General features: G+C 42.3%; 1 protein-coding gene across 1 annotated transcript; it reads left to right on the forward strand.

Moving 5' to 3' along the window:
- The first annotated feature begins 331 nt into the window (after positions 1-331).
- Positions 332-25,306, forward strand: LOC147243046 (E3 ubiquitin-protein ligase RNF19A). Its single transcript, XM_086188810.1, has 10 exons — positions 332-729; positions 7,199-7,782; positions 8,420-8,934; positions 13,282-13,487; positions 13,682-13,829; positions 17,904-18,066; positions 18,657-18,771; positions 22,094-22,225; positions 22,399-22,669; positions 23,672-25,306. The coding sequence occupies exons 2-10, from the start codon at positions 7,639-7,641 to the stop codon at positions 23,952-23,954; spliced, it is 1,977 nt and encodes a 658-aa protein (XP_086044936.1). The 5' UTR covers positions 332-729; positions 7,199-7,638; the 3' UTR covers positions 23,955-25,306.
- Positions 25,307-25,608: the final 302 nt, after the last annotated feature.

Consider the following 25,608-nt stretch of genomic DNA (forward strand, 5'->3'; position numbering starts at 1 on the left):
ATGAGCACTTTATTATTTGTTGCATTTTTTTTTTGTACTGCAGAATGTTTTTTTTTTCACGTGACAGGAGGATCACGTACTTACACCTGTGAATGGAAAAAAAAGTAATTAAAAGGATAGAATTTTGTGAATTCCGTGGGATATGGGCTTAGTGTACTTCATAGTATTTTTTTTTTAAAACAATCCGGGAAGTATGAATCAAACTGCTGTTTGTTTATTGGTGTTTAGAATCGCTTCATCTGTTTTTGTTTGTAATGAATTCAGAGTGAACGATTCTCATATTTCATCCTTCACTTCCGAGATGTCGAATCTAATGTTATTGTTCGCCACGTTTGGTTGACCGAGCCACGTAATAATAAAGAAACAAGTGACGCGTGTGTTTATGTGAGACTGGGCATTTATGAATAGGAGATCCTGGGCTTCTGCGTCATCCTATTGGTTCATGTCACTGCAGTGAGCCTCCCCTCAGGCCGGCGGCTACAAAGCAAAACCATCACCAGTCTGTACCGGGGGAAGGCAGTCCTCCTCGCCGCGGAAATCCTCTCCTCGACCCCCTCCTGCACTGGACCAGACCCGAGTCTCTGTCTCAGCAGCTCAGACGGTCGGACAGTTTTTCCGTGGAGCAGAAGAGACAAGAGGAGGACGCGGGGGGATTTGTGTGTTGGTCCTCCAGGGGAGGAGCCAGTTGTTGATTCTACGCTGCAAAGAGAAGACGCCGCACACAGAGAGGTAAGATACCGTTTACGTAACACAATTTCTATGTGTGTTATATTGGCTTCCGAGGCAGACTTTTCAACATTGGGGGGTTTAAATCGGTAATGCGTGTGTCTTTGAGGAATACGTGGATGTGGAGGTGAAGAGGAACACGTAGCCTATTAAACATGCCACTCCCTGCAATGATGCCCTGGGCAGATCCCTCTTTCTTTAAATGGCATGTGTGTCAAGTGATTTTGAAGTAAGTGTGAAGGTTAGTCAAGGCTACATTTGATTAGCCCATTTCTTTTTTTTTTTCTTCTTTTTTTTCTTTCAAATTTTGCTTCCATCCCCATAGGCCTGTCTGTGCTCATGTTGACTTTAAAGTCAGGATGTAGAATTGAATAAACAGTGGCTTATAAAGACATAAAGCGCACCCTATGAAGGAGATCAGCTCCATAAAGTCGGCTGCTGTGCTGTAGGTCACGGTATTGAGCAGCACATGGTACAAAAACAGAATTATTTTGGTGAGGGATGCCGCTGAGCAGAGGAGTGTGTGTGTGTGTGTGTGTGTGTGTGTGTGTGTGTGTGTGTGGGCAGGCTGAGGTCACCCTCCTGCCTCTGAAACCCGCATTGCTGCTGTGGGATTCTGTCCAGTGAACAGATATTTAATAGGGTGTATCATCAGGTTTCCCAGGCTCCACCAAAGCAGAACTCAGCATCGGGCTGAGAAATGACCTTCCTACCTCTTTTCCATCCTGTGATAGCATAGCAACAGCTTGTTAACAAGTGTCACCTTCTTGAAAATATCTTTGAACTGAGGAGGTGATGCGGTTTTCATGCAAAGAACAAGAAGAAGAAAAAAAGTGGCTCACGTCCTTGTTTGGCATTTCAAGGGAGGGGGGAACTGCTTTGGGGCTGCTGCTGCTGGTTGTGTAATAATCCCATCTGTCATTGTCATTTCATCTCTCATCAAGAGGCAGATTGTGATACTATAGGCTACATCCACAACCATGCCTTTTGTGGCATCAGCTACAATCTCTTCTAACCTTAAATAGTGCAATGCAGTAGATTTGTAACACATTTACTCAATTACCAGATCTAAGGAACACTGTAAAGGCTTAGGAGTATTGCAACAAGTCCTCCAACACATACAGCTGTCTTGCTTTTTTTCTGGCCTTCTTGTACAACATATTTTTAGCATACCGTGGTAACATTTCGGCACAAAAACCACGAACAGTATCCAAATGCCCCATGAGAAAACAATTCTTCGTTCAGTAGCCTCAACGTGAGCGTCCTGCCCATCTATCCTCCGCTCCCTCCACCTCCGTATACAGATTTTTCTCCCCTTTTATCGCCGTTGTGTTTTTCTTTTAACGTGTGGTCATAATTACTGTGGTTACAAGACGGCATCAGTCAGATAAAGGTAGTTCGTTGTCACCCCCTTATATTTCCAACCTACCTGCTAAGCTGTATTATCTGTTAGATTTTTATTTTTATTTTTTTGGGGTCTGATTTTCTCGTGACACAGTGCCAGCTATCTGTGCACGTCATCACTCCTACAAAGTTCAAAGTTTCAGTTTTTTTAACTTCTCTCCCTCAAATTTGTCTGCAGCTCAAGATGAATTAATGTCAAAGCAGCGCTTGGAGCTCAATGGTTGATTCAAATTATTCAGTACCTCCAGTATCCTAGATGAGCTTCTTAGTGGCGATTCTGCAGCAGTGCTTTTCCATGTAGTCACAAGAGACAGCATTTTATAAGCAAAATTGGAACCCCATATCAAAGGTTTTAGTCTATTTCCCACAATGCATAGCATGATTTAATGGAATCTTAACCCCGGGTACATCTTATAAATTAAAACCCCCAGATTTTTTTTTTTTGGGGGGGGGGGGGGGGCACGCAATATATCCCTGTTAGAAGTTAAGCATATAAAGTGATTTATATGTAAAATTAGGATTTTTTTTGTATAAATAAGCTTCAGATGGATAAGAATTACACAGAAATACATGTTCCACTGAGTACGATATCACGGAACATTAGCTTTTGCTGTATCGTGGGATAAAGAAAACGAATGTTAGCTAAGAAGTTGCTGAACGCTGGAGTTACATCATCAGTCCCTCAGAATTTTTACAATCCATTGTGTTTTTCCAGTTGCTGGTCAGTGGGGCAAAGACAATAACTTATTTTTTGGTCATATTCCCATATGTTTTTACAAGACGCAGCATTCTACCTCCCACCTGGAATGAGAAGAACATGGCCACGTCAGTCCTTTTTTTTAAAGTAAATGTACACAGTATGATACTCCTGAATGTTGATACATGGGTCTGCTTTACGAAACATCATAACAGTTGTGTTACTCAGAATTTGTCGAGCTCCCTCCAGAGCCACAAAAGAATTTAACAACTTCTTTCCTCGCAGGCATACTGCTGTCCAAACTGACCTCTGTTTGCCTGGTTAAAACTTTGACCTGCTAACTTTCCTTGTGCATGCCCACATGTGCATTTTGCTTTCGCTGTTTGACGATTGTGAATCAGCGGGCTGCGTCACATCAGAATGTAAGGAGACTCCAGCCGAAGACTTTGTTCATTATGTAACGAATTCTGTTGATGCTTAGGGCCAGTTCTCCCTTGCTTGTTAGAAATGAATTAAAAATGAGGTTCCTGCTATGAATGAACACTGAGAAGTGTGTTGGCAGGCCTTGTTTTTAGCTTAGTACACAGAAGTGGAGTTATTCATGGTCACTACTTCGTTTAGCGGCTCTAAAGGCATTTGGAAGGTTCGTTAGCAGGTCACAAGGTCACGCCTCCATCTTGCTGATGTCAGCATGAGCAAAATAGCCTGCAGGGTTTTATTTGGTTTGGTGTTTTTGCCGTGACTGTACCTTGAATTACAGTGCGAATGACTTCATGGTCTATGTACAGTAAGGAACCACGAAAGAACACTCAGTCTCAATCTTTTATTCCCAGCGTTTCGGCCCGTCTTTTTCTAGGTTTCACAACTGGGATTGGCAAACACTGTTCTAACAGTCAGTGCCAGGTGAGGCCCTCTGGGTGAAACAACAGGTGCTAATTAGTGTGGCCAGATGCAAAAAAAATCGAATCAGTAGTGAGGTTATTAAATGCGTAAGGAACCGCAAAAAATGTCTTGATGTAAATTTGGTATTATTAAAATGAAAAAGATTAAGTTTTAGGAGACATTCGTTTGTTGCAAATTTTAAACCCAGCTGGAAATACACCACAGACAAAAGTTAAGGTTGCCTTTTCCGAGAATTCGTCCCACGCGGCCTGAATTTAACTTTCGCGCTGGTTTTGATATTCACGCTAATTCTGTATGAATATTACAGTTAACTTGATGAATAGTTATAGTTACATCACAATAAAGTTGACAACTGAGTGATTGAGTTGTTCGCCGTCTGGCACAGAAAAGAAAGTTCTAGGATGGATTTTGTATTCGTCTTGTAATTCTCCATAATCCCCTTCAAGAATTGGAATTCTGCTAAAGGCGAATTATCGGATTGTTCTTGCTCTGTGGCCTAGAATTCTCTAGAAAGTCAATGAGGTATGAGACATCAAAGGAGGGAGGTCTCTCAGAAGCGTTTTACTGTATGCTTCGCACACGCGCACACACACACACACACACACACACACACACACACACACACCACATTCATGAGAAAACCATTAAGCATTAGGCTGTAAACTTGTGTGCTCCCTATCCAGCTTCTGTGTCCATCCCTTACGTTGTTAACTACATTCCCTTGAGCCTCCTTGTAGACGACATTAAAGAAAGGAGCGTCTCCTTTTATCTCTTCGCCTCCTTACCTCATCGTTTCTTTACTGTTTAGCAGGGTTGAGGAAAGTTTGAGTGTAAGTGATTCAGTTAAGAAAAACTGAGAAAAAACTCTATCGGTTCGTTTTTTTTTAATCAACTCGCAAGAAATAATGGTGAATTTTAATGTTGATTTTAGTTTCGGTTGTACAGAGATGTTTTAAGAGGATGGACGGCCATGAAATTTTGCCTCAAAAGCATGGAAAAGTCTTGAAATTGTTGAATTACTGTGAGTCTGTAGATTTTTTTTTTTCCAGATGGTTTAATAGTTATCAGGGTTCTTTTAAAATGAATCACCTGATCACGTGTTAGCCTGGATTTTTGAAAAGTGACTCAGACAAAAAAAAAAAACTTGAAATCCCAGTGTTTCTCCCTTTATGTTGAACACTTTTGACCAAGTTGTAGTTTTGCTGCTGATTTTTTTTTTTTTAAGGGTGTGAGCAGGATTACTGGAAAAAAAAACACTTGGCCAGTTTTCCCTGTACTTGGTGGAGCAGTGTAGCATGAGCCAAAGAAGAACCCAGTAAGTTCCGGTGTAGATCCGATGCTAGATTAGACTAAGCATTAATTAACTGTAATTAATGTTTCCTTATTGCACAGTGTTACATTAACCCCCCCCCCCCCCCCCCCCACACACACACACACACTCAAAACCTTTCAGACTTGTGGAGGACGAAAGGATGGCAGATTGGTGGTATATATTCTATTTTTTTGTTGTTGTTTTGTTTTGGTGTGTGGCTTAAACGAATAATTAAGCGTCCAGCTGTGTAGCCGAAACAGATCATGAAGTGAACTGTAATTCAGCTCTTAGAAAACATGAAGCTGTCTTAGATGTTCAAGTGGTGCAGTAATCATCATTTTTCCCGCCGTATTCGCGGTTTCGTCCGACGTAGCGCCGGTATGGAAGCTAGCTATTTTAATTGGTCCGGGGATGCATGAATCACCTCGTGCTCTCTTTGCTCTTGGGGCCTGATTATGAAAGCTCGCTGCTGCCCGATGGAGACAGAATGAGTCGCTGGTGCTGTCTATCACTGCCCCTCTCCTGCCCCCCCACAAATCCTTTCAGTCACCAGTCTCTCATCCATCTGCTCTTTGTGTCTTATGGTCGTGACCCTATTGCTCATATATGAGGCCATGTGACGGGCAGACTTCCAAATCCTGTTTCCCTCTTTGTTGTTTTGTTTGATAGGAAGAACTCTCGGGGGATTGGAAATCCAGAATCAGGGAGTAAACTAACATCGCTTGTTTCTGAAATTGCTATTTTTGTGATGCCGAAAGGTCAGATTTTAATACGAGTTCCTGGTATTGTATCTGCTTAGGCTTTGAGTAAATGTCATTTTGTCACGCCACATTCTGTTTACTAACAAAATCCTCACACACACACACACACACACACACAAATGACACAATCCCTTTATGTTTTTCTGTGAAACTCCTGTTTTCTATTTTTGCCTCAATAATAGAGCTCTGATTTTCAGCCAGAGGGGAGGAATTCATGGATAACATCTATATTCATGCACAGTGGGTTCACACAAGGGTTTTCCAACATTTTTTTCCAAGTAAAAATGGAACAAAACACAGAAAATAGTTACTTGAAACAAACAGTGGTTTAATTTATCAATTCAATAAAAAGCAATGTGCCACTAAATGTTCATCTATATACTTTTTTTTTAACTCAGCTGCCCCCCCCCTTATTATCCCTTATTTTATCAAAATTTGACTCTTCATTTATATAGAAATGGAAAATTTGGGAAGAAAAAGCTGACTATAACCTTGCATGGCATGATAACAAAGACCAGCATTAAATGTTCTTGTTCAAGAACCTGCGATCGCGAATAAATGATGAAATTAGCCGCTAATTAATTTTCCGTTGAATGAGTAATTGATGAAAAATATAATAAAAGTAATGTGCAGTGTAATGAATTGCCAAAGTTACCAAAACTCTTAAAATGTTTGACAAACAAAACCTTAACTAACTTTATTATATAAAAACTTTAAATTAGTTCAGACATCCAAAGTTAGACAAATATACTAGAAGTAATAATGGATTGGTAGATCAGCTGATCGCCTTCTAGTTTGAGGATCACTATTCGGATTCAGTGGGTTTTTTTTGTTTTTTTTCAAGCAAAAAAGTCAAATATTTACTGAATCCAGTCTTAAAGTTGTTTGTCATTTATGACAGAAATTAAAGTTTTTGGATGTTGTGCTATTGGATTCACCAAAAAAACAACAACACCGATTTAGAGGATTTTCTGAACTTTTTACCGACTAAAAGATTCATTAGTAAATTGTGTGAATATTCTACAGATTTTACCATTGATGAAATGAATTGTTGTCCAGCCCTACAACCTACCGTGACTAAATAATGACGCAATACTGCTGAAAGGGGATTTTTCTTAAAGAGGACGCGCCTTCCTTATGTTCTAAGTTGTGCTGCTCAACCAAAGTCATCGGCTAGCTGACCAACTGAAACGTTAGCGTCTTGTTTGACGCGGCCAGGATAAATTGATAGAATGAATAGATTCATGTTTGTGCTACCTTTTATATCTTTGGCTGTAAAAAAAAAAAAAGAGATGTTTTTGTTCTTTTTTTTTCTGTTTCGTATAATCAAATAATAGAACAAAGCATCAGCTCTGATTCATTTTGATTTCATCTTGCCTGTAATTTCTCTTCCAGGTTGTGAGGCAGCTGACTGTAGAAACAGGAGGGCCGGACTAATTTTGCCCATTCAGGAGTAGCTCAGACCAAAGGAACTGCAGCGGGGAGGGAAGAAGAAGATCGAAGAGGGAGTTTAGACCACATGACCAAGCTTTGGAAAGAATCCAAATTAGCGATGTTTCCCTCCAGCAGGGATTACCTCCTCCCCGGCATCTTCGTCTCTCCTACTCTTCCTCCCTGGAACTGCAGAGCAGCCGCTCGGCTCCACGAACCGTGAGAGCTCACAGTGCTTACCCTCCCACCCAGTTACACACTTAAACTCACACACACACACACACACACACACACACACACACACACACACACACACACACACACACACACACTCTCTTCTAGGATCCTGCCCATGGTCGTTGGTCTGCCCTCCTCTACTGCGGCTCCTGCTCGAGTTCTACACCATGAAGAGGCCCAAGCAGCAGACGGGGCCCCTGAGCTTCCTCAACTTCTTCAGCAGAAAGCCCAAACCAGAGTCGAAGCCCGTGGAAGCCCGGCCAAAAGAGGAGGTGGCCATCACGTTGACACCCAGCGAGCATCCAGAGCAGGTGAGAGGGAGGATGTCAGCCCTTGTCATACTGATTAATACCTGTTCAGCCCACCTTCAGGTGGGTTTATGTGAGTCTTTGTAATTATTTATAAAGTGCTGGCTATAAGTCTTGGATACATTTTACATAATTGTTGGCTATTTATGAATATTACTCAAGTAAAAATCTCCCATAGTTGGTCTACTATGAGCTGCTTCTACTTTTTACAGCACATATACAATATACAATACAATATAAATGCCTCTTAGATCAGTCCTTAAGCATCTTTTGTAAGGAAATGGAAACAAAACACATATGTGTCATTGCATATTTGATCAAATTTGAAAATCAAAGCTGAGAGGATAAGTTTTGATGTGCTAAAGATTCTGATAGGTTTGCAGCTGAGGGAGAACCTGAAGGGAGGCTGTCGATCATTAACCTCAGATGTATTCGCTGCTGCTTGCTTCCTCCCATGCTGTTATAGCCTGAACCCATTAGAGTGTTTATTTAATTAATTGGTCATTTCTAGAAATGATGTTGCCAAGAAACCAGCCAATTCCAACCTATACTGATGTTACTACCTTTTGTTTGATTCCTCAAGCAGAATATCAGCAGAAGTCAACTGTAAACAATTTTAACGCACTGTGATCATTCGCAGGAAGTCAACCTCACTGCAGAAGAGGCTGGAGAATCACGAGTTTCTGGAGCAGAAAGAGGAGAAGGAGGAGGACCACCAGCAGCAGCCGCTGAGGTGGCGGCGGTGGCGGCGGTGGTGGCAGCGGATGGCGCTGCCGCAGCTGAATGTGTGGGAGGAGTCTGCAGCGCATCCACAGGCGTTCTGTCCCTCTCATCCTCAAGCCAGGATCAGCTATTGGACGAACACCTGGAGGAGTGCCCACTGTGCCTGCTAAGTCAGCCACGCTGTCACTTCCCACGACTCACCTCCTGTTCCCACCGGACATGCTCGGACTGCCTCCGCCAGTACCTACGTATCGAGATATCAGAGAGTCGCGTGGGCATTGCCTGCCCGCAGTGCCCTGAGACGCTGGCGCCGCTAGATGTCCGGGCCATATTGGACGACCGGGCTCTGCTGGAGAGATTTGAGGAGTACCAATTGAGGCGTTTCCTGGCTGCTGACCCAGATACACGCTGGTGTCCTGCGCCTGACTGCAGGTGATCAGCGCTGAACCACCATCACCACACCCACCATCATCATTTACACACTCGTGAACATATTTAATTGAATTTTCCTACAATTTAGAGCAGCTGCTCCCAAATGTTTTATTTCATTACCAATTCATCTGCAAACACAATTTTGAAAGAAAAAAAGTCCTTGTTACACCCACATCCTGGCTGTTTGACGCTGAGATGATGACTGTAACGATGACATAAAACGCAAAATATCGAAGTCAATAACAGTATATTAAATTACATCTATATTTTATCACAATCATATCTTACTTTTAGAAAATTGCTCATTAAAAAAGTTGCCGCGGGCGGCACGGTGGTGCAGCGGTCAGCACTGTGGCCTCACAGCAAGAAGGTTCTGGGTTCGAGCCCCGGCTTGAGCACTGGATCTTTCTGTGTGAGTCTCCATGTTCTCCCTGTTCCTGTGTGGGTTCTCTCTGGTACTCCAGCTTCCTCCCACAGTCCAAAGACATCAAGAGGGGACGAGGCTGATTGATACTCTAAATTGACTGTAGGTGTGAATGTGAGAGTGAATGGTTGTCTCTCTGTCCCTGTGATGGACTGGCGATCTGTCCAAGGTGAACCCCACCTCTGGCTTGAAGGCTGCTGGGATAAGCTCCAGCCCCCCCCCCCCCCCCCCCCCAAAACCCTTAACAAGATAAGTGGAAGAAAATGCATGGATGGATGGACCTCGCGGCCCACATCTTGTACCTTCATGTGTGCCACACTTTCACTGATTTGGAGCGTGTGGACATGAGAGAACAATCAATTTAAAACTCAATAAATTATGCAAATAAGGAAGTTGATAACACTGAGGACCGATCATGTTCCATGAAAGAAAACCAGGCGTAAATGATCAAAATAATGGCTCCTTTTGTCTTGTAGAACAATGTCTTCTCTTGACATCTCGCAGCAGCGGCTCACTGTAATTACCAGTGAAAACACAACACGACATGACAGCTCTTGTCAATCTCTCGTCATCCCACCACCAGATTTATGTTGTAAAACACAAGTCTGGAGCAGGATTTCAGCATCCGAGTGATTGACTCAGCTTTAAAAAAAAAGATCAAATGACGGCTCAGTCTCGAGTTTTTTTATGCATCCCAATGATTTATAGCAGCGATGTATTTCTCAGATCATGGAAGAGAGCAGGAACAGCGCGAATGATGATGTTTCCGTTTACTGTAAACAATGTAAATCTTTGAATGTTGACCAATCCAGTGCTGCAGGGGTTATGTATTTTTTGTAAGCCAACTCTTGGAGTTAGCATCCCCGTGGGTCATTCCTACATCGGGTTTACGTGTGTCGATCCAAGTGAACCGAGCCCCTGAGGCGACATGGAGAGTGGAACGTAAAATAGTGCTCTGTGGAAGATCCACTAAATGTTTTTTGTGAGATCTTGCGAATATTTTTTTACAGACCATACGATATCTTCTATTTGATCTCTCAAAATATTATCTTCGTATGCAAAGTATGGTTTCTGTTTTTTGGGGTTTTTTTTTTTAACCATCTTTTTCATTTTTCCTCAATGTCTCTCTCTGAGGCTTAGGGTATTCACAGATGTATTTTATGCCTTAGGACTAAATGTTCAAACATTTTAAGTGAGTGTTAACCACAGATCTTACTGTAGGCATTTAACCAAAAAGCCCCACTGATTTCAAGATGAGGGAACCAGACATACAAAAATGCTAACTTGTATCAGACATTTACAGCTCATTCCTGTGCAAATTTATTCAAAGAATCACCTCAAACGTAATACATTTAGAGTGGATTGCACATTTATTAGCGTATGACACTGATACTTAAGAAGAAGTAGCACGCCTGGTATACCTTTGATTATTCGCGGCGGACTGTTTTTTTTTGGGGGGGGTGGGGGGGTTGCTCCCGTGCAGAGATTCTTAAAACACAACAGCAATGCAGAATTGATCTAAGGCCTCATCATAAATCTTCCATGGAATTATACTCCGAGTCAGAGATGCTGTTTGCTCTCCACCACAAGGCACTGCAGCACCAGGTTCATTAACTCAGAACAGACGTGTTTCTCTACTGTGGTACAGGACACTGATCTATTGCTGAATCACCCTAATGTTCACGGATGGGTAACAAGATAGGGCTGCTGATGGGAATTTGTGTGTGTGTGTGTGTGTGTGTGTGTGCATGTTGTGTATGTATATATCAAGTGAATAGGCCAAAAGCACCAGGACTAGACCGTCTGTCTCCCTCAGACTGTCAGCGCTCACAGCCGGGTCATGATTCATGACCGGAGCATAAATCAATATGCCAGTCTGCCGCTGTGCTTAAACAAGAAAAAAACAAACAAAATATAGCGTAGAAGTAAGTGTGTTCCCATAGAAAAGCTCCTTTGAACTGTTTTGGCCCACTTTGTAAACTAGTCATTTGCAGGTCTGGGTTGTGTGCTCCCACATTCTTAACTTACACGAAGTCCTCGAGGTCGTAGTGACAGACACTTAACTGGAGATTATGTCGTCTTTGAGAAGGTGCGGTGGCCAAATGTGTGGTGTTGTGCTCCACATGCTTGTATGTGTGTGTCATGTTTTTGCTGTACGTGGTTTCAGGTCAGTATTTTTTCAAACACACAGAGTCTGAACGGGCTGAACCATTGCACGCCTTTGTTACTGTCACATAACAACTCCAACTCCAAGATCTTGCAACTTGAAAAATGTTTCTAGAATGTTCCTGGAGAACAGCTGAGAATAACTTGTATCAAACCAGCATGCATATAAAAAAAAGCATTAAAAAGAGTAAAATACATTTAAAAAAAAAAAGATAAAATTATTGGGTTCATTAAAAGTTGGGAGCGCTTTGATTTGGAATCATCACACAGACTTAACATTTTCTGTTCTGTGGAATTAAAGGTGCCCTGTGGAGTTTTCTTGATACGAGAGAAGTTATTTTCACATTCAAGTCGTCTAACCAAAGGTCACTGGCCTAAAAAAGATGATAAAATGTTATGTGTCAAACACTTTATTTGAAACCGAAGCTGTTTCTTAAAAAGAAAAAGTTCCCTGGGCCAACAACAGAAGTGCCCCGCTGCTTGAAAATAAGGTGACTTCTGACAGAGATGAATAGCCACTGGTGCTACTGGTTGATCTCTGGCTGTTGTTGTTGTTGTTGTTGTGTGTGTGTGTGTGTGTGTGTGTGTGTGTGTGGGGGGGGGGTCCATTAGGTTTTAAACGGATCTGTCCCAAAATTTAAGCCGTTGACCCATGCTAGGACCCCATCAAGCTGAAAATCGGCATGGGTGGTTTTTTTGTTGTTGTCCTGTAATCCTTCTGACAGACATATCCTCCCTTGGTGCTTGATCTGACTGACACTCTTTCTCAGCGTAATTAAATGTGGCAGCTTGTTTAAGATGTAAAACATCCACTAACATCTGGCTTCTTTGATAAAGGTATTCACTAATTGCAAAAAAAATATTTTATGCATGAGCAGGTCCGCGCTGGAAACACTGGAAAGATCAGCTTTGTTGTTCAGCTCAAAGTATTTGACTGGAGGATCAAACGCGGTCGGTTCAAATCTCGTCTGACACCAAAGTCGAATCCAGGCGGCGGCTTAATTATCCTCTTATGTGTTTGTGGCCTTCAGCGTGTTTGATTTTGATAAAACAACAACAAAGACGAGCTGGGCTGCTTAAGGAAAAATGCAGGTAGAGTCTTTCAAAGAATTCTTCACGGCAGAGAAGAGCCCGGAGGAACGGGAGCCACTCAGGCTTAGTTTCTCGAGTTCGATGGTCAATTATGCAAACTTTTGAATATCAACATTTATGCCAGTATCAAGCTCCCTGTATTCACTGGAGTAACTCTAGATGGGAAGAAAAAAAAACCTCACAGATTAAATTTATGATTCACTGAGCTGTGCAATCAACAAATGTGCTGTTTGTGAACAATGAACAATACAGGCTGAGCAGTGAAACAACACATGGAGATAGAAGAGTAGATGAGCGACATTATCACAGATACCAAAACTGTGTGCAGCCGCTGAAATGAACAATCTGTGATTGAATCTAGGGTACACAAATCCAGCACTTATCAAACTAGACCTCAGTGATGCTTGTTGAGGCGGCTTTTAGCGAGAAAATCAGAAATCAGCATGATCAGTAGTCCACTGGAACATTTTCAAAGACATTTAAAAGCAGCATTTATGATCATGACTATATTCCTACAATATATATTTTGTTCCTTTCCCCCTTTTGTCTGACTGACATTGCTCAGGTTTTAACACAAGCTGTAGGTGGGTTTCTTCCCTCACCTGAAATTCCATTTCCTTTAAAAACTGTACTTGTAATATCTTGAAAAAAACGTCTGTCCCCAGCTATGCGGTGATAGCGTATGGCTGTGCCGAGTGTCCAAAGCTGAGCTGTGGCCGTGAGGGATGCGACACCGAGTTCTGCTACCACTGTCGGCAACTGTGGCACCCCAATCAGACGTGTGACCAGGCACGCCGCCAGCGAGCCCGCCACACCTCCGGCAGCAACGATGCCTCCACGTTGTACGTCTTCAATGAAGAACCCGGAGGAGGTGCGGCCACTATTTTGTAAACCAAACCTCCAAATCTTAGGACGTAGAGCAAAACGCAATATTCGAGTGAAACATGCTCCGCCCTCTAGTGTCAGAGGTTTTCTACGTTACATTTAGGGATAAAACATTTGGTAGCTAAATGAATGAATAAATATTACATTTGCATCTCATTCATATTCACCGTGTGGTTGCAGATGCAGAGGAGATCAAAGCGTGCCCTCGCTGCGGTGCCTACATCATGAAGACCAATGACGGCAGCTGTAACCGTATGAACTGCACTGTGTGTGCCTGTCAGTTCTGTTGGCTGTGTATGCAGGAGATCACCGACGTGCACTACCTCAGGTAACGCACACAGTCGCTGTCTGCAGTTAAAGCTCAGCTTGGGCGAAACAGACATATGAATCAAAAGTTAAACTTCAAGTGTCAAAATCCACAAAGGCCGGCGTAAAAACAGTGCAATTTATATTATGTTCAGTAGGTCTGTTACAGAATGGGATGTGTTGTGTCTTTGGTCAGTGTTGTACCTCTCCACCCAGTGTCATGGAAGTTGGCCGATAGTTTTTGCACAATTCTGCCCGCAGACAAACAAATGAACTGATGACGGTGAAGCTGTCTGTAGATATTTGTAGCTGAAGAACGAACGATCCTGGTTGACGAGGTGATCGAATGCTTGATGGCAGAAGTGGATACCAGTCTATCTAACCAGCATGTGCATTTTATGCTAAACTATCATTTTAAGCTCCATGGAAAATAATAGAATACTGTACTTTCTACACACCCATGGTGTTGTTGTGTGTAGCTGGTGTGATGCACTGAGTGTAGAGAGTAGAGAAGATGATCAGAGCAAAGTAAAGGCAGCAAGAGAATATAAATGTACCAGGGACCGCATAGGTCAAGCTGCACAGAAAAAGTGATCTGAGTCTGAGATTAGAAACTAAAATTACTTCTACGCTGACAGCTATGATGTGTTGATGTAGCTGGCAGTTGGTGTTCTGGAGCTGGACTGAGCATCCTTTTCATTTGGCCTCAAGGTGTGCTGTGAAGCCCTTAAACCAGTGGGTTTAAGTCTGAAGTTTTGTTTCTGGATGCCTATAGAGGATCATTAGCACGTTATTTCATTCCATATTTAGCCATGCTAGCCTAAGTGTTGCTGTTTTAGATAACTTCATTGGACGTCAAAACAAAACAAAACAAAAACAGTGTGTTCTGGGTCATTTATTAGTTCCTGACTCATGAAAAGAAGGAAAAACTGTTGAAAAAATTAATAAATAAGTAAATAAAAGCCCCAAAACTGCAGTATCTCAGCCATATCTTTAACCAAATCACGCGTATTTAGGGTGGCACTGTGGTGCAGTGGTGAGCACAGTCCAAAGACATCAAGAGGGAACGAGGCTGATTGATACTCTAAATTGACTGTAGGTATGAATGTGAGTGTGAATGGTTGTCTGTCTCTATGTGTTGGCCCTGCGATGGACTGGTGACCCGTCCAGGGTGAACCCCGCCTCTCACCCAAGGCTGCTGGGATAGGCTCCACCCCGGTGCGACTCTTAACAGGATAAGCGGTAGAAAATAAATGAATGGACACATATTTAGGCTGTTCTTCATAATGTTCTTTTCTGTATTTTTATTTCTTTATATTTTATTTCTTTATTTTCAATGTTCTGTTGCCTCCATCACTGCAACTGTCAGGAGCCCCCACACATCTTAGACGACTGCTGTGTTGATCAATTAATGTGCATTAGCAAAAATAATATATGGAGTCTGTTATGGTTAGCACTTAGCAGTTTACCTTCTATCATCTCTGAGTGCTTCCAATTATTCTACCCCTGCTTGATTGGCTGTATAGCACCAAAGTTAAACCAGGGCACTTTACATATCATATCTATTACAAAGAAATGTTAATACAGGATAGCGAAGCTTGATTTCATTTGATAACACAACAATTAATTCTTGTTCTTTGGGGGCCACGGCATAAAAGTAGCAGATTTCAAGGCTTAAAACAAAGGGAACTTTTTAAGATGATGAAAGTTGCTTAACTGCTCTATTTTTTTGATTTTATGCATTCATGACTAATTAGCTTCACTAAACTGCCCTTGCTCTGTTTTACTTAAAAACATTAAAGCACCGTTCAGCCGGAGATGAAAACAGCAGCAGTCAGCATTGCATGTACGGTGGGTCACTGTTAGACGCTGCACTGCTGCGCGCTTCAACTGCTTGTCTGTGCTTCCATTGATTTTTTTTTTTTTCCCCAGCCTTGGAAGGGGGTCACTGCTGACTTGTCATGAATTCCATCTGCCTGTATATCTCCATGTCGAAGAATATTTAACTCAAGAGTGTCTGAAAGCTTTATTAAAACAGATATTTTCACTTGTAAAGGTCTGTTAAAGAGTAATGCATTGTTAAAGCTGTGTGTTCTCTACACGTCTGTGAATGAGCCAGTGTGAATGAGTCAGCTGCGAGAGAGAGTTTCTTCATCTGCATCGGCCAAATCGTCCTTATTTGCACTGTTTCTCCACCTCTTCCGTCTCTCCCTCTTCTGTCTCCCCCTCTTTCGTCTCACCCTCCATTCCTCTACCCATCATCCTTGTTTTTCACACTGCAATTCACTGTAAACGTCCTGTAGTGGAGCAAAGCTTTTAGCACCTCGCAGCAAATCTGCCAGTCGAGATCAACAGAGTGCAACCATTATAATCTCGCCACAATTCACCCCAGTCAAGCTTTTAACCCCCCACCACCACTAGTGACATTTGTGGCTGTAATATAGACACAAGCTTTGAGCCTTGAGGTGCTATTTGTGCTGCTTCCATTGTCACCGCTGCTCTTACAAGGTAATTGCTGCTGGATTGAGACAGATCAGCTTTTCACTGCATGTGGAATCACACGTCAACACCAAAGGCTGCAGTACAGTTACACTTAAAGGCGACGCCGTACTCCCTAAAATCATAGCGTGTGAGAGAAACGTGATATAAGTGGGATAGTATTGCAGATGAGATGAGTTTAGCACCAATGAGACCGCAAGCCAAGCTAGGCACAAGCTAGGCACAAGCTAGCTAAGGCTCTGTAAGACGCTGTGACAGAGATAAGGAGGCTTTTCATATGGATACAGAATGTGTTTTGTGTATGTGTGTGTGGGGGGGTGGGGGGGTGAAACTCCAATTTTAAGGTGATTCAATTAGAGATGCAGATGGAGCAGTTCAAAGCAAAGGGTGCAGATGCGGTCCTCACAAGCATGGAAAAGTCATGGTGTTTGAAAATTAAGAAGACTTTTAGGAAAATAAATCAAAATTTCGTTTAAGTCTTAAAATCTGCAAAACAAATACCTGCAAAGTATGTTTATGTCTTTGTGTATATATACATGAATGCGTATATGTGGTTCATTGATGAAAAAGAAAAATCTCTTCCGGGGGCAGCATGGCTCAGAGGTAGCGTGGCCGGCTAGCAACCGAAAGGTTGCTGGTTCGATCCTCACTTCCGCTAACGACCGTGTCGAAGTGTCCTTGAGCAAGATACTGAGCCCCTAATTGTATTTGTCTCCGCCCCGCCCTCCTGTGCTCTTTCCCCCCAACCGGTCAAAGCAGAAGGCCGTCCCCATTGAGCCTGGATCTGCTTGAAGTTCCTGCCTGTTGAAAGGAAGGTTTTCATCACCACTGTTGCAGGATGTGCTTGCAGACGGAGAACTGTTGGGTGTAAATTCATTGAAGGAGTGTAGTACTGGACCTGCTCTACTTGCAAAGTGTCATGAGATAACTTTTGTTGTGATTTGGCACCATACAAATAAATTTGACTTGACTTAATTGTTCCTGATGGCCCTGTGACGGACTGGTGACCCGTCCAGGGTGAACCCTGCCTCTCACCCAATCTCAGCAGGGATAGGCTCCACCCACGACCCTTAACTGATAAGTGGTATAGAAAATGGATGGATGGAAAAGTCTATTCCAGTTAATATCGATGTATCTTAATACACAACACATTTTTAATAAACAATGTAGATTAATGGCATTGATTTGAATTGGATTTCCACTTCTAAATTTTGACATTGAGCTCCATGTGTGAACTGCATTTTTTTTTTCTTGGTTGTTTCACAAAGACACACATTTCACACATGTTTGACGTGTCAGCTCCGCCCTTGCAGTGTAAAGTGCAGGGAGGAGAAGAGGCACTCGCACAATGGTGACTATAAATGGCAGCAAACACAGAAGCAGCTATAATTTTTTTTAAGATTTATTGATTCATTTCTTTCTTACAGTTCAGTCTTACTGCCTCTGGTTTTGCTGTCTTTTTCTGGGGATCTTTGTCTTCACTTAAACGCACAAAAAACAAATGAAACCCAAAACCTGCAATATACACTGAGGCCTCGAGCTTTGTTTCTGCCCTGTCCGGCCTGATCTCCTCTCTTGTGTCTCCTGTCTGTCTCAGTCCCTCGGGATGTACATTCTGGGGGAAGAAGCCATGGTCTCAAACCCGCAAGGTTCTGTGGCAGGTGGGCATGTTGCTCGGAGCACCGGTGGTCATCTCCCTTATAGCTGGCATTGCCATCCCAGTCATCATTGTGGGCATACCAATCTACATGGGCCGCAAGGTACATACTGGTCAGCAGAGCTTGTCCGAGGGTGTACTAACTCTTCCCTAGCGCTTTAGAATCTTCATGAATAAATCTCAGTAAATCTTGAATGACTTTCTAATGAGTCCTTCATGTCTGCCAGCGTCAGTGTTTTGCAGGACAACCTCCCGGCTATGTCTTTGCAAAGGTGCTGCAGAGTCCAAACCTGATGTAAACTTCAATCTGTGCAGGAATTACAGTGAATCCTACTCAGATTTAAGTTTGTAGAGGTCTTTCGATTCAAATGCCACAATTGGATCGAAACATATCCTGTTCATTTGACATGATAGCTCATCGTGTACTCCTCTTCACTGCTCTACAACAGAAGTGCAGCACAACTTCCTGTGTAGGCTACAGTCTTAGTTCAGCAGATAATTGATTTCCCGTATGCTGTATTCAAAGGTAACTGAGCTAGCTGGGAAGTAGCGGGATCCCGTTTCGGGGCTAATAAATGTTGTCGTATTGAATTCATGGACTTGGCGATACTGATCCTGTATTTTTCAGCAGTATCAGAAAAACTCTTCTTTATGTATTCACATATGTGTCATGTTTTATTTATTGTTTTCCAGGTCCATGGACGCTGTAAGAAAAACAATATCTCAGGAAGTAAGCATTACTTGACTGTGGCGAGCGGGGTGATGATGTCAGTGTTTGTGTCGCCGGTTATAGCAGCTGTGACTGTGGGTAAGTAAAATGACTGAGCGCAACGGTGAGCAAAGTGCAAAATGAGCAGGTTGTTAAAAAATTAATTAATGAAAAGTAATGTAAGCTTGGTCCATGCCAACAACTTGTTGATTTTAAGTATTTAGCACATTCGCTATTTCCATTTGATGCCTTTAAAACCATTTTAGGGGTTGTTTTCTCTACCAAACTAAACAAAAACATTACAAACGGGTAACAGAGGCTAAGCTGTATTCTTACTTTACACCTGCCAAAGCCGTACTAAAGCAACTTTACGATCACAACGTTACATATTTCACTTAACATCGTGTCCTTCTTTCATTTGCCTACAAATCAAATGCTTGATCTCAAGCCTGGCAAGTAAATTCTTGAACCACTTGGTGGCACTCATCAGTTATGCAGTTTTCTGGTAAACACTTCCATTTCTGGCCAAAGGGGCCGCCAGAGTCAACACTAACTACAAGTCTATAATAGCTGCTTTAACTAACCAGATTCCGACATCTTCACAATGTCATAATGCCTTCAGCCACACAAGAGGATATTTTAACATCTTTGGAGAGAAATCAGGCTGTTAGTAGCTAATTGTTGGATTCACTTGTGAGTTCATGTGCGAATAAAAAATAAAGAAAAACAATATGTTTAATGTGTTTTTCAGCCAATGGGAAATAGTGAAACAGTGAAAAACCCCTTGTGAAAGCTCTCTTCTCTCTCTCTCTCTCTCTCTCTCTCTCTCTCTCTCTCTCTCTCTCTCTCTCTCTCTCTCTCTCTCTCTCTCTCTCTCTCTCTCTCTCTCTCTCTCTCTCTGCACCAGATGTTGATTTAATATCAGATAGATGGTGGACTCTGAATTGGACTGAATTTTGTTGAAAATTACACTTGGATTGGTCTGATTCCAGGTCCAGTTTTAACCAGCTACATTAGGGTGTGCTGGTGCTGGTAATTCAAACAGGACAAAAACAGAAGATTTGGCCAAGTGTTCACTTCGTTAGAGCAACCAATAGCAACCTTTAAAATCTATATTTACAGTACGTCAGCCAAAGATTCTTTCTTTAGTTCTTTTCAGCTCTCCATCCATTCAACCATCAATCTATAACGTTAGCGTTGTGTTTGTTAGCTCAGAACAGGTGGTCGAAGCCTGCAGAGGCTGGGTGTAACGCCAGGTCACATTCGAGGGCCATTTTCCAGTCTGGAAAACCACACCAGATGGAAACAACATCCCTCTCTCATTGGCAGTCGCGTAGGATTGAACGATCGTGATATAAGACTGAATGTACACTCAGAGTGGACTTGCTGGGGTGGAGTATCACCATCCTGGTCACGTGCTGCATTGAGGTGGGGGCTGTTTTTGGAGGGTAACATTACAGGCGTAGTAGATGGAGCCGCTGATGTGCTAACAGGAGCAAGAGGCTTGATTAGAAAGAGAAAGTGAGAGACAGAGAGCAAGAGAGAGAGAGAGCGCGTCTTCTCTTATATTGTTCTCAAGATTATACATTTTAATTACCTGGCGAAGAAATACATGAATACTGACATGCAAGGTCTCTGTTTGCAAACATTCCTCTTAATTTATCATCATGCACACATTCACGCACACACACAGTGCAACGTACCATTTTGATGACTCATGCTAACTGCAGCCTTAATGCTTTAACAGCTTTTTATCATCCCTCTGCAGTGTCACAACCATCACCCCATTGCACGCACGCACGCACTGACACACACACACACACACACACACACACACACACACACACACACATATTTAGTCGTACTGTACTCTTATCCTCTCCCCTGCGTGTCGTGCTTGCATCCCTGTCTCCACTCCACTTCCCTTCCCACTGGTATCACTTTTCTTCCTGCCGTGTGTGTTTTCTCTGTAACCCCCCGCCACAGTTTGGGTGGCATCCTCTTGTCCTGATTTCACCCTGTTGCTGAACCAATAGCGCCCCAGTGTTCCTGGCCCGCTGTGTTAATGATGTCCCTTTGTTTGGTGTGCTCTGTGCATTGTGTTCCCGAATTCTTATCTCAATCGCAGGTTACATAATCACAGTTCGGGGAGGCTGCGGCTCATCGGGTTTGGGGAGCTGTTGAAAGTACTTTAGTGAAGGTTATATAGGAGAGGGAGGAGAACGGGAACTTTTAAATTGAGACATGACTTTGCTTGTGTTTTTATGCACAGCTGAAACTATATTTTAGACTCATTGTTAATTAAAAAAAAACATATAAACAGGATGCGTAAGATCAACGCAAAATCAAATAGATTTAAACATTCATACATAGTTCATAATTAGTACTATATAAAAACATGATGAATTTGATCAATTTGTTATTAAATCGTGCAAGATTGACAGTCAGGAGTCAGAATAGCCTTCAGGAGCAGAAACAGTAGAATAAGTCTCCTGGCGTGCAATCTGGGCAGTGTTGCATACAGTACAGCTACTGTCCTGAGGTAAGAATAGCTTTTTAGATCAGTGTGTACCAGGTTTATGGGTGGGAAGGGCTCCCTCTTGTGGTTATTTTGTTGAATTATGAGGAAATGAATGACATTAATTTACTGAAAGGGACAGCACGTATTATTGAAAACCAGTATAAATATGGGTTAGCAGAATGCTAATATACATTAACAGTTCTTTGGAAGATATGTAAGTCTTAAACGTTTTCAAATTGTTCACTACTCACAAGGAATACTACACAATCTGCGAAAAACTACTCAGATTACCTGTTAATACATGTCAGGACTGATGCATACTGTAATAGCAGAAATAACCTCACCGCTTTAGCCTTTTCTGCAGCAGTGTTAGAGATTTTTATCATATTGTCCCTTGCAAAATTATCCCCATGGCAAACCATTTTAACAGTGATGTGGCAAAATCCTACAGGACCACAGTCACCCTTTACATCATCACGCTCAGCTGCAGCACTCAGGGCAAAGGTACAGAGTCCCATGAGCAAAAAAAACAACTTTGCTCGGAAACATTGTTTTTTTCTTACTTTAAAAGATCGAAATCATGAAGGACAACCGCCTTTTAAACCACCCTGCTATGACTGTTTAGCACCGCATCCCTTACATGGAGCTTCTGTTGTACATTTATGTTTTTAAAATGCCTCGTCTGAATGTGATATGATGTATTTTGATGTATTCAGCGTAGCCCTTCTGCACGTGCAAGCCAAATAAAAACTTCAACTTTTGGCACGCAAAGAATAAAGTATTTGTTTCTGTTTTAAATTCTACAACTGGATTTCAATTCCTTACTGTAGTAATGTAACCTAATGTGGGTTATTAAGATATTTTGATCAAAATGTCTCATCCGTTTCTGTTTACCGGCAGGTGTGGGTGTTCCACTGATGCTGACTTATGTGTATGGGGTAGTTCCCATGTCGCTCTGTAGGAACGGTTGGTGTCGACCGCAGAGTGAACCCCCTGAAACACACAAAATTCAGCTGGAGGATTTAGCTAGCTGTGAGTACACACTTCTGTTGTTGGGCATTTTTTAAATTTCATGTTGTTTTGTTGATTTTTTTTTTCATTTGCTGCTTTATTGAGAGCTCAGTGAAAACTTGAATACCGTATTGTCTTTTTATTCCAATCGAGGAGGATGGCCTGATCTGATGAAGTTTCCACTTCTCTTATAGATCTTCTATTCTCTCATGTAGTCAGCGACCACTGGACAGGTCAGAGCAACCCAACACTCAGCGACACCAGCGTTCAGGAAGTCAGAGTCAGTGTACAGGAAGTGGGTGTCCTACCAAGTACGAGCACCACACCCCCAGTGCTAGATAGCTATATGGGATTGGATGAAGCCACAAACCGCCACGGATACACCCAGCAGGACAACCAGTCAGACTGCGAGGTGGTTATTGTGCCTGACAGCGAGCTAGACGACACACAAGCAATTCCCTTGAGGTAAACGTCACCTATGTCTGTTTATCCTTAGTGCTTTTAGACAGGATTAAGCTTTACTGGTTCCCAGATGAGCTCTAATTGCAATCGTGATTCCCTGATGTTTCCACCAGTGCGGCTAACAGGTTGATAATTGTTGGTTTATGGGAAATATAAGTGCATAAAAGTTCTGCTCGGGATGAATTAAACTTTTTATTTTACACTACCATCTGGTCAAAATTGTCAGACTTGCTGTTGTACGTTGAAACATTTGCAACACGAGTGTCATTCCCATCAGTTTCAGCTGGACTTTGTCCGTAGGATATCAAAAAAAGTAATTTTCCCACCAATTTTAATCAAGATTTTATTACACACACACACACCAGTAATATTAAGTGATCTTGAACGAACTGTTCAAGGCCATCGGTGGGATTTAAAGTGATGCTCCTCCAAAAGTGCATTTTGTCTTTCAGGGGCTCAGTAATCGATGTCTTGAGCTCACAAAGATGTTCTTTCCTCTTGCATTACAAAGAAGTAATGCAAGAGGAAAGAATCAGCCGTATGTCTTTATCTTGAAGCTAATAGCTGCTGACTGCAACAGCTACAGCAACTGGAAGAAAAGTGCAGCAAAACTGGACAAAAATGTCAGTTATCAAATTCCTGAATACATCATCTGGCACAACCCACGTCTTCTCTATCCAGCTGCAGGCTCAGTAGATCAACATTTTTTTGGCAGTTTCGCTGCCATTTGCCGTCAGCTGCCATTAGCTTCAAGCTAAAATATGTGGCTTCAACTATTAGCTGTCTTTTTGAGCTTCTGGAAATCATCTTGATCATATTTTGTGATCTAGAAGATTTTTTTTTCCTCGACATTATGGAAGAAGAATCGAATGAAGAATTGAATTTGATGATATCACTTGCTTTGACTATTTTAAGAGATCTTTTCTAAAAACCTCTGCAGTTCAAACTACTTTCGATAGATTGCATCTTTCTATTGATGCTATTATGTGTCTGCTGTGGCCACAGGGAAGGAACCAATATTGAAGTTCGTGTGGAAATCGAGACCCAGCCCAGAGGTGCCCGCCAGTCCAGCCTCAGTAGCATCCTGTCTAGTCGGAGCTTGTCAGTGGAGTCCCTGGGACAGTCCCACTCCCCGTCACAAGACTACCTGTGTGCCTCAAAACTGGGGGAAAGACGAGAGAGAGGGAGAGGAGAAGGGGAGGATCAGGAGGGAAGAGAGAAACCAGGAGGGGGAGCAGAAAGATATGAAGAGACAGTTTACCCAGTTTTTGAAATAGATGGTATATGAGGTCTTCTGACGCTGGCTTTACTCTTGGTTGAAGATTAGTCAGGTTTCATGGAAACTAAAAACACATCCACGCTGGCTGGATTGACCTGAAAATCATTGGCCAAGGCCACCTCAAGCTTCCAAGACAGACCCTCCTCCCACCAGATGCCTTCTAGCTCCAGCCTCTATGGAAGACACGGGTTTGGAGATACCTGATGAGTGTGTGAGTGAGTGTGTGTGAGACAGTTAGCATGAGACTAATAAACTGGTTGAGATGGTTAAACAGGATAAAATGAGAGCATGTTAGTTCAGTGGGGGTCCAGACTGTTTTTTTTTCTATGTTCTCCTTTTAAAAGAGACTTACTTAATCCCCCCAACACACACACACACACACACACACACACATAAACACACTCCTCTCATAATTAATGAAGACTTTTAGTGACCTCACCTCCCTCACTTCCCCCATACAACTAAAAAGAGCATGAATTGTTTATTGGGGGATTCAGAGAGTAAAGAAATGCTTTCCGAGCTGAAGCCATGTAGCAAGACAGATGAATTTTTTTCTACCTTAAACAATATCCCCACCTGAATTTGGCTACGCTAAACCCGGCAACAACTACGACGACGCATGTTGCACCATTCAGTTCCTGTTTTGTGAAAGATGCTGAATTGACATCTGGAGGCCAGTCGAGCTTGTAACTGTTGTTCTCTGTCAAAGTCAAAGGTGCTCTGTGACATTGGGGCAAAGATCTGACCGGAGGCGCTTAAAAATACCATTAAATATATCTGATGGTTTCAGATCCACAGTCTTCCATGGAAGCAGATCGGGGAAATGTCACTTTTGCATCCTTGTAGTGCAGCTTCAAGCATTCACAAGGCTGTTTGTTTCTGTTGAACCTGTGGAGGTAAACATCGCCGCTTTGGTGTGTAAAAACGCTCATTCTAATGCAGTTATTCACTTGCATTGGAGGCTACAACATGGCAGCAACACTGCAGTCTTCCTGCGAAGAGTCTCATCTATAAAAATAGCTGCATGAGGATTCTACTACTAACACACACATGCCCACAAACACTCACATACACACACACACACACACACACACACACACACACACACCCTACTACTGCAAGTGTGCGTGTGCAGCTGAGAGGATTAAATATAAACTGAAGTCCCTCTCAAGTGATCACAGAGCACCACAGTTACAACAGCAGCATGCCACCTCAGGCTAATAACCCCTCCTAGATTATTAATGGGAAATACATGACTATAACACGCACTGCTTCGCTTCCTGAGTGTGAAATACTGGCGAGTGATGACGTGATAACCTGTGCTGGGTTTAGAGGGGGAATTTAATAAAGATTTCACCATGAAGGACAAAAATGTCTGCGTGTTTGTCAAACTGATTCCCCCCCCCCCCCATCGGTAAATTTTAATTTTCAAATCTTTCTGAATATCATGCATGTGTATTTATTTATGTATTTATTTACATGAGGTAAAGGCTACCAAAGTCCTCAGGGAACACCGGGTGCGACAATTCGGTCCTGAACTGCTTTTGGTTGTTGGTGAAATTGAAACACTGTCAACATAGAAAATAGAATAAAATCAAAAAAGAATGCAAATTATTTAATTTGTTAAGAAGTGAAATAATCCATGAATCCCCAAAAACAAAAA

The sequence above is a fragment of the Aulostomus chinensis genome, chromosome 20, assembly GCF_037954235.1.
Source record: "Aulostomus chinensis isolate RoL2024-O1b breed Wild chromosome 20, RoL_Achi_v1.0, whole genome shotgun sequence".
Lineage (NCBI taxonomy): Eukaryota > Metazoa > Chordata > Actinopteri > Syngnathiformes > Aulostomidae > Aulostomus > Aulostomus chinensis.